We start from the raw sequence: 13336 nt of genomic DNA on the forward strand, positions 1-13336 counted from the left end.
GGAGAGTTTCAGAGCTACAGAAGCAGTTTCAAGAAGAAATAAAGAGAAAGAGATAGAAAGACTCTGTTAATTCAACTTACGTGAAGAAGTTTTTGTCCCTTCTGGTGATACTGGTATCTTGCTGGTGCTCTCTGGAAAACACAAGAGGCAACAAGAAGTTATAATGTGGAGTCAGACGATCCTCTAACGGCATTCAGGTCCAAGAATGGACAAAGTAAAGGGGAAAAAGGTGCTCAAAGAAGCAAGCTTAAATTCTGCTTCAGTGGGCAGAGGCTGCAATCAGACACCAACTTGCAAATGTTTCCTTTTGGGAAAAAATGAAAAATGATGTTGTCTACCAGTAGATCTGAAGAAAAAAGCCTGTTTCTTCTGAAAGAAGCCAGTTGTTCAATCTCTCATTCTCCTCTGGGAAACACTGATCAGTGACAAGAGGAGAAATGCAGATGGCTCTGCTTCTGGAAGGTGTCAGTGTTAGTATTCATTCCTTATGCTTCTAGGCAGTTAAATTTTGCAAAGATGTGTTCCTGTTCATATGACTTGAATTGCTGGTAAGTATATCCAATAATGTCACTTGCCACTTCAGGGGGATCTTCTAAGTTACACATGCAAACCCAGTCCCTCGTGGGATGACTGCTGGGGGTTCTGTGATGGAAATCAAACAGTTGCTTTGCTGAAGAGATGAGAAAAGTTGCTCTTCCATACTGGTCCTACAGAGATATGCTATTGCTAGTGGCATACTGCCATGGACTCCTTGCACCCGCTTGTTGCACTGGTTGATGGCTATGCGGGATGATGCTGCCATGCTTAGATCCCTGCTAATGCCTTGCAGAACGGAGATGGGAGAAAGCAGAAAGTAGAAAGCCTTTGTTTAGGCTTCACAGACTTGTACAGAGACCTCATTCCAATGACACCATCCATCTGTCTGTGCACTGCTGACCCTGCAAGCCACAACTGTGTGCAATCTCCTAGGTGTGGACAAAGCGCCCTTCAGTTGTAAGCATCGACAATCTTGGTCTTCTCCAAGTTCTCAAAACAGTTTTCAGCCTCATAGTGGTGCAGTTCAATACAGCTGCACAAGTTTCAACTCCACAGCTGGAGAATGGCCACAAATCCCAGGGAAGAAGTCTTGCCCTGTATCCTCAAGGCACACCAAGAATCCTCTGGTAGGCCAAACAAAAAGAATTTAGAAAAAGCCTCATAAGAGATTTAGGAAAAGGTGACTTAAGAATGTTTTTACTCTGTTCTGTGATTCTGGATCAGGCGACCCTCTGCTCACCGTCTTCAGAGTCCACAGAATCTTGACCAGAGACAAAACTCAGTCCAACTGTCTTCCCTTCAACATCCCTCTCATTAAACCTCAATGTTGAGGCTGTTTTTTAATTTCTTACTGGCTAGCTCTTCTTTCATATTTTTTCCATTTTGGTCCAGTTTTCTTTGGCAAATATCTTATTTGCCTGAGCAATATGTCCCAGTTTCATCTCACTACTGTGAGCGAATATGTTATGCAGAATTTCCCTGATAGCCAGTGATGTGTGGCATGGAAATGATTATTATAAGTAAAACTTTTAAGGTCAAAACCTTTGCACTAGGTCTTAGAACACAGCGACCTGTAGCCAGGCAGCTTTCAGGACCATTTTTGGGGTATGGAGGCAGTTTGCTGTTTTGCAGCTGGGTTGTCTGAGCAATTAACCTTTCTTAGTCACAAAAGGAGACAGAACAGGTCTGACAGCTGCATAGCTCAGCATCTGGCACAACTGGAGCAAATTCTTCTTTCTCCGTTAAAGAAACCATGTTCCATTTAGTGCCCAAGCTGAGCTTGATGGAACATTTCTTACTGTCGCCTCCTCAGCCCAGCTGTGTCAGTACGAACACCGACGGCAAGCTTCCCTGCCGGTGGAAAATACAGCCAGAGCCTCCCACACCTGTAACTTTCTAAGAAACACATTTGGAAAACATGTAGCAAAGTCACAAATTACCAAGCCCCGCTACTAGCATTTGTGTTAGCAGCCTTAACAGTGGATGCTAATGTTTGGAAGATGCACAATTTGTGTGTGTTGCTTACTGAGGACAGTACACCACAACACCAAGAGAGGCATTTTACTCCACCCGAGAAGGCCAGCACAGATCCACACGACAAGCCATCTGAATACAAGAAACAGAGAGAAAAGAGGCTGCTTGTAGGGGGCCATCAATACTTGCCCAAGGTGGAAGAACTCAAAGCATTTTTCAGTCATGATACTTGCAGTTGCTGCTGCAGTCTGCTAAGGTATTGCCGTGGTTTAACCCCAGCCAGCAACTAAGCACCACACAGTTGCTCACTCACTTCCCCCCCACCCAGTGGGATGGGGGAGAGAATCGGGGGAAAAAGTAAAACTTGTGGGTTGAGATAAGACAGAAAGGAAGAAAATAAATATGATAATAATAACAATAATAAAATGACATTAATAATAATAAAAGAATTGAATACAGATGCACAATGTAATTGCTCACCACTTGCCGACCAATGCCCAGTTAGTTTCCAAGCAGCAATCTGCCCCTGCCCTGGCCACCCCCCCCCCCCCACCCCCCCCAGTTTATATGCTAGATCTGATGTCAATGGTATGGAATATCCCTTTGGCCACTTTGGGTCAGCTGTCCCGGCTGTGTCCCCTCCCAACTTCTTGAGCCCCTCCAGCTTTCTTGCAGGCTGGGCATGAGAAGCTGAAAAATCCTTGACAGTATAAACACTACTTAGCAACAACTGAAAACACTAGTGTGTTGTCAACATTCTTCTCCCACTGAACCCAAAACATAACACTATACCAGCTACTAGGAAGAAAATTAACTCTATCCCAGCTGAAACTAGGACAGGTATGGAGACGGCAGCCTGCAGCCCCACCTTTATCATCATGTTTAAGTCCCCACAAGGAACAGCTACCTCAGATGCTCCATCCAGTTCTGTCCCCTGGTGCTTCTAGAAGCACTTATTTTTGGTGAACTGCTGCTTCCTGAAACTAGATATGTTTGTGCCGGGGCTTTCTTATGTAAAAATACTGACAGATGGACAAGAGATTCTTGTTTGGGCATGCTTTAAGGGGCAGGTCCCTGCAGCCTCTCAGTCCCATTTTCTTAGTACTGTGGCCAGCTTCACCTCTTGCTGTCTCCTCTGGCAAGACAGTGAAGAGCCTCTTCAATCCCTACAGGACTCACAGCAACCCACCACCTTGCTGGGCTTGGTATCTTGATTCATCCTTCCAGGTAGGGAGCTTTGTTTGGCCTGCTGAGAGGAGACAGCTCAGTGCCTGGGTGACAAGCTGTGCTGTAATGCCTCTGAGGGAGGCAGGAGGTCCTCCTTCTCAGCAGACATCTTTTCTCCGGGGATAACCAAACATCTAACAGCCCTACAGCTGCTGTTGTGAAGAGCCCTCTGCATGACCTCACAGCCGTTTATTTCCCCCACTTCATTTGCCAAAGGCCTAATGCAAAAAGCCTGCTTGAGCAAACTGAGGGGATTTGGTTGATCTCATGGGTTTTGGTTCAGGCTGTGAAGGTGGCTCTGAGGACCCTGACAGGGACAACAACCTGCGCTCTGAGGAGGATTCAAACACCACAAATATCACAGGTAGGTAGAGCTGCAACAAGCATTCTGTCATCCTGAGGTTTACTTTCTGGCAGTGACATAAGACTTAAGCCTTTTACATTAGTTGTGCCATTCAGGTGACACATTCTGAATTATATGAAGAATGACACAAGGTAGCACACACCTTGAGAAAAGGGGAGTATCTGAGACCTCTGTTACTTGGTCTACAGACGGCAGAATAGGGGGTAGGTGTGTAGAAGGTAAGGCCATAGTCAGAGGCCTCAGAGGCATTCAGGCACATGTGGTCAAGGACACAGGGAGATCCAATGGATGAACTGACTTGTTTCTTAAAACTACTGTGCTTTTTACCTTTTTCCTGGTCCTCCAAGAAACTATTGCCCTGAATCAGATTTAAAGAGCACTGCCCTCAATTCAAATATGTCAAATTGCAAGGAAAGGTTCAAAGCTACTCTTAGGGGAACTGCTATGCCAAACTGAGTGATGGCCACATTTCTTTCTATGTGGAGGCCTAAATCAGTGACGTTGGTCCAGGCATGCTGATTTGCACCAGCTGAGAATCTGACCCATTACACCAGCCAGTTAAAAGCAAACGATGGCCCCAGGTCACCTGTAACTATGCTAGAGAGAGAAAAGATACACTGATCTGCTTTAATCAAGTCTCAAAGAGATTAATCGATGAGTAGGAGGGACTTTTCTTGCATTTGAAGTATTTCGTAGTTGGCCATCTGCTCTATGGGTACTAGATGCAAGATGTTGTTTTTATTTACTTATTTCTCTGCCATCTTCTTGAAGAGAAGCTACTGGCTACCTTCAGAAAAGGAAGAACAAAGGAAAGTTTAATGAATGATGAATATCAGATCCTTATTGACTACTGCACAACTCGGAGCTGTTACTACTACAGCAAGTCCTATGGATGCAAACCCAGAAGCTTGCACAGGCCACTGACTGTGTAGCTAATGAATTTACCAAGGCTTACCTCTGTCTACAGTTGAGTTACGTGAACAGATCACCTGAGCACTTCTTGTTCACTTCAGTTCAGGCAAAGTTGTCCCAGCCTCCCCCACTGATGACTCAAACTACATCAACTCACTTTGCACAGACATGCAGGATGAGCGCTCACACAATACCCTGCACACAACGCAGCAGTAATCCAGCACTGTAGACTTTTAACTTCTGAAACATCTCTGCAGGAATCCACCCTTTTGCACCCTGAGTAATGCTGGGCACAGAAAACATCCTTAGAGAGGCAAAAGATTTAGGTCAACAGCTTTTATTGGAAAAGATTGACACCACATTCAGCTGGGGCTGTTGTGTGCTCAACGCTTTAGAAAACAAGGTCACTTACCTAGTTGTCTAAATAAAGGGTTTTGTGAGCAAGTTTTCAAACATGAAATTGAAAGCTTTGGCTGTGGTATGAAGTATTCTCTCAGTGTTATTTCTAAGTGTAGTAAGGTGTTATGTTCATAAGAAAGTCCATGAAAAAATTCACTGCAAGAATTTTGCCTGGCTAAAGTGAAAAATTAAGATGCAAAAAAGCGGTTATTATTGCATTACCAAACCTGTGCACTATTTATACAAATCCAGGAGAACTTCATGCCTCTATTCTGACCTCAATTACAATCTTTCTTAGAGGAGCATACATGAATAGGAGTGAATGAAAATAAGAAGGCAGCTCATATCCTGTGGGCAAGTTATACTCATTATAAATTTAAAAGAGAACAGAATAGCTCCCACTGCTTGCTATTATGACTGGTAAAAAATAGTGTTTGTCTACTTATTTTTATATTTGCTGCATTTTTAATCCATACATATGGCTCTACAGACAAGGCTTTATGTTTCTTTCAGTAGAAATGAGAAAAAAATTAAAAGTCTATGTAGGTTAATACAGTTTGTGTGTGTTGTATGTGTGTGTGTGTATGTGTAGCAAAAACTTGCACAAGAGCAAATTTGTCAGTTTTAATTAACAGCAATGTTAATAATAACAGCGACAGCAACAAGGACAGGAGTTACTATTGCATTGACTATTACTGTTTAAGACAGAAAAATTTACCATTTCTGGGAATGTCATCAGGGAAAAATATAGCTCTTTGCTCACTGAAAACAACGAAGAAATTTTTACAGTTGTTTTATTGAGAAATACTCATTTTTCTATTCTTTGGAGAAGGGAATTGAAATTAGCAATTTTCAGAAATGCGACCTTAGTAGTAAAGGTGTGGCTATTCCCATTCTTGGGCAAAAAACCCAACACATTTGCCTTGTTCTTGTGTTTTTTCCTAATGCCTATTGCTACTTGAAGTTAGAGACAAGGTGTCATGCTAGATAGACCTTTGATCTAGCCCTAGAGTTCTCTTTTGTGGCATACACCAGCAAAGAAAATTTCAACTAAAATAGTTAAAGTTTGACAAAATTCTGAGAAATTAAACCCAAGATTTTTATACTGAAAAGCACTAATCTTTAAGTGGAAAGAAAAATAATGCCATACCCAGAAATGCCATCACCTTGTCTACCCCTCGGTCTTAAAGCACCCAGCATAAAGGGAACGGAGGATCTAGTTTGCAGATAGCAGGGTACACATAATAAACACGACCACATGAGGTCATTAAATTAAAGGTCATAATTAAAATTATGGTTCTTATAGCAGAGCAGGTCAGTACAACCATAAGAAAGTCAGGCTCTCTGATGTATCTTTCTTTACCCCACTGTTGCCCTATCTGCTGGAGGTGGAAGGAAGCAACCTCTCTGCCTACCCTGAGAGGCTCAGCCCTCTCAGATACCCACATATTAGTTTTCTACAGGAGCTCCTGGGCTGCACTGGACCCCAAGGTCTTCTCCAAAAGCCCACTGGCAGGAAATAACAAATATGAGCTAAATACGCTGTTTGGTTTTGGTTTGGTTTTTTTTTTAACCTTTCTCTTTCTTATGAATAGTGCAGGACCTCACAGATATATAGGACCTGAATAATGACTGCCCTTCAGGGCTCATTACTGAGTTTGGATCCCAAATCTGTCATTAAGCTTGCAAGGGGAAGAGGTCAGGGAATGCAGGGGAAGGAGGGGTGAGGAGGTCACCCGTGCAGGGGGTCTATCCCTGTTTGCAAAGCAGATGTTACCCTCTGAGGCCTTAGGGATCCATTCCTCTTAAGTCACCAGATGTTGCCCATGCTGTTCCTCAAATCCAGGTGGAAAATTCCATCATTAGGAAGAAAATTAGGAACAATTTTACTGGTCATTTGTAAGCAACAATAAGCAGAGGGGGCTCAGATGTATGTGTGGCAACCAAATATGCACGATTGATTTATTCAACCAATGAATGCTGCCATGCCTGATTCTAGATTATCAAATACCACCAAGATGTTCCAGTTCAGATATCACTGAGTTTCCAGTTCAGATCTTTACAGACAAGAGCCAGCTGCCAGGTTTAGACTGGATCCAAGTTTGCCCTGCATTCAAGTGAGTTTGCATGCACGGCTGTGTTTTAAACAACGTACATTTCACAATAAGATTAGACAGATTCTAACATATCGGTTATAAATGTACATAACAGGGCTTGCTTGCAAATGTTTTCATTCAAAACCAAGCTCCTGTCTCCCTGCAGCAGGAGTGTTTTGCTGTCATTCAGCACAGCCTCCAAAAAATCCATGTCATGAAGCATAGGAATGAGGTCCCACATGCACTCCCCAGCCACGACACCATTCCTTGTCTGAGAAAGTAATAGAGGACGGCCAAGCATTTTTTTGCATTTATCTGTATCGTAGCCTAGGCACAGTGCCTACAGCTGAGTTTTGGAAACTCCAGTATCTTGGAAACAGTATAGGAGCTTTCCATGTAAGCAGCTAATGAGCAACCAAAATTAGTATTCATGGAAACCAAGAACATTTACAAAGCTACACAGAAACACCTACCCATTTTTCCTCCTAACAATATTCTGGTAAATAACACTTGAGCTTTTATATCAGTCTCCTGACAGCTGATCATAATTATAATACCATACAGCCAGTATGAAATCTTAGCACTTGAGATTCTTTAGTTGATGAAATAGAATAGCAAATACACAAAGTGAATACAGTCGAGCGATCACTGTGTGCTCACAAAACAGCAGATAGCCAAACACAAATCCCACTGGCAAAGGTTTACATTCATTTTTCTTTTTATTTTAATGCCTTTCTCCTGTTTCAGAGCACAATGTGGAACAGAAAAGCATCCCTGGTAAATTGCCATTGCAACAACATCTTTAAACCTATCTCAGATACGCATAGAACTTCTGCTTTGTTTGCTAATGAGGGCATGTTTGTTTGATACTTCACAACTGGCTGGACACTGGAGTTTGAATTATTGGAGCTGAATTAGTCAATGTCACACTTAAGAAACAAGATTTCAACCAACCTGCAGCCTCCAATGCACTCGCAAGGAGAAATAGTACTGCTAAAACATTTGTGTACAATGGTAACACTCACAAAATTCTGTCAGAAGCAATTGGAACTTCCTGTAAATGAAATGGAAAGGAGCCCTGCAAAAACAGCAATCTATAGTAATTTTAAATCATTTGGGTAAGTCTGAATGCTATCTGCCTCATGAGAAGCTCCGCTCCTCAAGCAATAAGTTCAAACCACAATACCTGAATTAAAGTTCGTGAATTACATTCATGCCTTTGAATAATATGCCTTCAAATACATTCACGCCTTTGTCATTATTATTTTAGAAACCAAAAGAAAAACCTTTCAACATCTGTGAAAGTAAAAATGATGGCAATCAGAGCGATACAAATATTACTTAAAGACAAAGAGAGAAGTGCTGGTTTAGAAGTTCAGACTAGGACATGTTTTAAGTTAAATGAAAGCTTCCCCACAGGTCTATAGTGCCTCCACTACTCATGTGTACCATGGGAATTAGAATAATATTCCCTTCCCTTCATCCTCCTCTTATCTTGTCTATTTAGACTGTGTCGTAGACTTGGTGTTGGAAAGTGTCTCACAGAAAATGCTGATCTCTGCTGAGATCCATAGGAGGCATCCCATTTGTCTGGGTAAAGAAAACTGAACATCTCAACTACATAGCAGACAAGTCAAGCCTGATTAATTTTCTTAGTACACCTAATACATGTCAATGTTTCCACTTCCACTTCACTTGCAAAGCCTTCCCCTCCTCCAAACCCTTTTGTCAGGGTGGCAGCTTTAAGACATGGTCTTTCTGAACATGATAGTAAAATAAAGAGTCAAGCCTTACCATTGGTGTCCGTGATGATAACATTGGCTTTAGTACTGTCATTCCCTAGTTTGCTGCTCACTCTGCATGCATATTCCCCAGCGTCAGCCAACGTGGCTCTGTAAATGTGAAGCTCAGAGTATTTCCTGTGAAATCAGAAAAAACATGTAAACATCCTGTACTGGAGTAACAGTCACTACATCAACTAATGCACTCTTTTTTTTGCCTCTCAACAAAGAGTCTTGTCTTCCATTCGTACTGACAGATTAACACTATCCAGGTTTGAATGAAGGGAGGAGAATAAAAAAGTATCTCTCTTACAGGCTGCTGGAAAATAGGCATATTAATGAACTCAAATGAAAATACTTGTTTATGCTTTTCTGCTGGAGAGGAGTCTTTGTTCTTAAAGTAAATCTGAAAAACAACCTTCCTCTCTCAGCTGAATTGTTGGCTATCCAGACGCCACAGAGATGGGTGTAATACTAAAATAGATTACCCTTTCCTACATTTTCATATTGCCAGTAGCAGAGTTCTGGGTAAGTACTGTAGTTTCCAACATCTGACTAAATAATCATGAGATTAGAATGCACCACTCTCTTTAACAACCTCTGAAACCCTAATAGTAAATCATTCTCCAGGGCTAACAAAAAATTATGAGCAGGAGCACAATTTGCATGAAGCTACATTTTGTTCCTGGCTCAGAGACGTAATTTAATCAGTCTCCAAGGTTTTAAGATTAGATTTTAAAATGCAGAACTCCTGCCTACCCATTAATTTGGTAGGAACATGTTCTGGTGTCATTCAAGGGGTCCCCAACTCATGTGATGGCAATAATCCCATTACCTAGACTGCGAAGAATGACTAGCTTGGGGAAAATACACACATTATTGCTGTTCCCAGTTTCTGTTTAAAAGAATTGCTTTGGGGAAGTTTTTGCCTGTAGCAAAGCCTGCTCATTTATCTACACAACAGTCACCTAGCAGAGTGCATGAGCATTGGCTTCCCTAAGTTGGCCTACCCCAACATGAAGGACTGATCCCCAGGGAGCACAGGTTCTTCACTCTAAAACCTCGTAGTCACCAGCATGTCTAGTGATGAGTGGTGAGTCAAGCTATGTTTGGGGAGTTGCTTTGCTTCAGCACAGCCATGTCTCCTAACTCTCCATGCAGAAATCACAATTGATTACCCCTTCTGGGAACCATTGAGCAGGGCTGGGTTCAGACCAGAAACAAGTCTGTTGTAGCAGGGGGGGCTTCTGGAGCAACCAAAATGTTCAATGCCACTTTCCAACCCATCCTTGTGAGCCATCCCTCCCTTCAGCACAGTAAACTATCCCATCTGCTATCAAACACCTGCTTATCAGCAGCTCAGCATTCCCTGCCTCTACACAAAGGTCCTATTGCTGAGGAGTCAGCGCTGTGGCCCTCACGGGATGACAGCAGTGTGCCAGGTGGATCCTAGCTCTGCTAGAAACTCACATTACAAGACTTTCCCCTCATGTCATGAAAGAGGGCTGCTTTCCTGAGGCCACTGGGCTTGCAAGAAGTAGAAGCAGCCAAGCTAGGATTAGCAAGTTGCTCAGGTTTACTCAAACGGTAAACAACTAAATAGCTGACTATTTGGGCTCCCTTCTCAGGCAACATTAGGATCCCAGTTCCCAATGCTGAATTAATTATCTGGGCTGCATTTCATATGGCATACAAGAACACACTCTAGTTGGTGGCCACCATGAATATATGAGAAAAATGTGGTTGAGACACTGACAGAAGTGTCAAGAAGGTGGAAGCTACTGTCTCTTTGCATGGGAATTTTGCACCTAACAGCTATGCCACAGTAAAAATGGCCTACTCTAATCTTTCTGCCAGCCATCTACATAACTGGTTTTGCAACAGCCTATTGAGGGCCTGTCCAGGAACGTCTGGCAGTAGTCTACACCACCTAGCAGCTTGCATGGACATGTGATATTTCCTATATTGCACAGGTTATCTTTCAGCCATGCTTGCAGACATTTGCCTAGAGGGAGAGCAGGCTGTAGCCTCAGCATGCCTCAAAAGGAAATGTAAACAGGCTCATTCTTTTGAGGAACTCACTTTAACCCAGTGATAAGCAAGAAGCACAGCTGCAGCTATATCACTTTTCTTTGGGCACCCACTATATGTCTGCTGTAGTCTCTTTTCCTCTCTGTATGATATTAAGTAATATTGATGCAAACCACCTTTGTGGCACTCTTGGCCTTTAGAAGAAGCTCTTTGCCCTGCACATTTATTTTTATTCTCTTTGTTTTACATGATAGATAGGGGAAAATGTGAGGAATTGTGTCTTCCTTTTATGATTTTAAGATTATATTAAAATAGGTGAAGCAACCGTATTTTTTACAAATCTACTTCTAACAAGCCAGATTTACTCTTGTTTTTAGAAAAACTCTGTAAGGAGTTTTCTCTCTGAGAGCAGGAGAAATAATATGAATATTTATAGCCTTAAGAATATTATCAAGACATATCAGGACAGAATTCAAAACAGTCAGAGCAGAAGATGACTCATTAATGTCTGTAAATGAAGCAGCTCCCTAGCAATACAGTACTCCAACAGTATTCACTTAAAGCCTCTGATAAGGGATTTTGTATTCAGATGCCTGTCCTTTTCTCAATCTATACCATGCAACACCAAAAAATGCCTCTCCCTATAAGATTTGCTTCTGTTATAATTTTTAGCTCATTGCCACTATGACACTGCTGAGCTTGTATTCATACACGAAAGGGAAAGAAATACATCCGCAGAGTGCAGTCCCAGCCCACCTTATCTGACTGCTTGAATTCATTTTGCTTCCAGTCTCCATCTGTCATCCAGAATTGCCTGTCTGCGGGCAAATATCCAGGCTAAGCTTGGATGAAGCCCAAGGCACAGGGCACTTGCACACAAAGTTTTCTCATGCACTATTGCATCCAAAGCCATCAGCTAGGTGAAGTGGCAAACACCATCCCTCTGCCCAAAAAACGCAACCTCAATAAAGGAGTCTCTCTTCATGAAGAGAGCCTGACTCTGCACAGCACACTACCCAAAACAAAAAAGTGCACGCTTCACCTGGGTTTGAAATCAGGGAATGAAAATGAAATGTTACCAGTACAAGTGAACAGGCATGGGAAAGTTAGCTAGCAGGTGAAAAGCCCTTGTCTGGTGCCCAATTTTTCTGTATCTCCACTGACGCAAAGGAACAGCTTAGAGCTTGGACACACAAATCAGTCAATTGTGGCATCACGAATCATAAGCAATCATAACAGCAGCAGAAACTCACTGACTGCGTGCTCTTACTCCATGACAAATTTGAGGTTAAAAGTGAATGCTTTAAATGCCTTTCATTAAAATTTAAACTCATTCAGTTTCTCTTGACTTTCCAGTGTAATGAGAAGGGGCACAGTCATTTAGTGTGTTTCACCTGCTGTACTGTCATGTCATCACATGTCAGGGCAATGCGCCCTCTGAATCAACCACCCTGAAATCATCCTAGTGAGCTTAGAGGAGTGATCCCCCGAGTTCATTTTACATGCAAGGCAGTCTTCAGAAGGCGAAGCTTTGAGGAAGCCTGCATTGCCACAGAGTCTTCTAAACCCTTAAAAAACTAGGAAAACACAGTCAGCATGTGCCCCGCTCCCAAAAATCCTTTGAACCAGTAGTATTCACCCCGGCCAAATGCACCCAATAAACACCAAGTTGCAGTATTATCTTTTCCGTGCCTACTCCAGGTGCCAAGCGAAGGTATTAATTTCAATTTTTGAGCTAGACACTTCATTGCTCTGCCAGATATTTTTGAAATTTGTTAAAAAACCTAAAGCTAAATAGCCAGAACTCAGAAATATTTATTTTTCTCCCAACAACGAACAGGTTTTATTCTGCCATCACACAATGAGAAAGGTGATTTCTTGCAAAATATGGCATTAGCGAAAGTCACTTCTGGCCATTGGCCACTACCTAGAAACTTCGAAAGGTTTTCATAAATATGTAGAAAGTGTTATTCTCAAGTGTTTGGATTGAAGGAGTCAATAAGACTGTGGTACCCTGCATGCTAATGGTTCTCCAGAAACATAGCCTACTTTTTATGTAGCCATTTGATCTTTAAAACAGACAATCCCAGACAGATCAACAACTACTCTAGCCTTCCTAGTTGATGTTTCCCACACTTGGTAATAGTAAAAAATTCATACTAAAATGATTGTTATAACAATATAGCAGCATACGAACATGACAAACATTTACCAATGCACTGTCATGAAAAAAATACAGAAAGTAAGTGGGGAAAAAACTCCTTCATCACTGATATTCATTTCATTTGCTATCGGATCTTTATAATATGGCTTTGTTTACTTTAATCTGCATGTCTTTTCAGGCATTCATTTGCACTGCATTTTCCCCTGTTTTCCTTTAGCTTTAGAACCCATGCCTGTCCCAATTTTTATCAAAATAAAATCTATCTCCTTTTAAGTTCTTCACATCTACTCAGTCCTGGAAGCACATGTAAAAAGCAAAAGAAGAAATGGCAAAGCACTGATGTGCCCTCAAA

At 42.0% G+C, this 13336-nt stretch overlaps 1 protein-coding gene across 6 annotated transcripts in view; it reads right to left on the reverse strand.

The window, feature by feature from the left end:
* The window catches only part of NRG1 (neuregulin 1), a 184996-nt gene that overhangs the window by 136344 nt on the left and 35316 nt on the right, over positions 1–13336 (reverse strand). For 3 of the 6 annotated variants that reach the window (XM_052778030.1, XM_052778028.1, XM_052778032.1), the window contains exons 3-4: positions 8803–8927; positions 81–131 (exon numbers count right to left, since the gene is read on the reverse strand). In XM_052778030.1, the coding sequence (XP_052633990.1) occupies positions 81–131; positions 8803–8927 (176 nt within the window). The remainder of the gene's footprint in view (positions 1–80; positions 132–8802; positions 8928–13336) is intronic. The other 3 variants (XM_052778033.1, XM_052778031.1, XM_052778037.1) reach the window with 1 other exon arrangement.

Source organism: Harpia harpyja, chromosome Z, assembly GCF_026419915.1.
Source record: "Harpia harpyja isolate bHarHar1 chromosome Z, bHarHar1 primary haplotype, whole genome shotgun sequence".
NCBI classification, from domain to species: Eukaryota; Metazoa; Chordata; class Aves; order Accipitriformes; family Accipitridae; genus Harpia; species Harpia harpyja.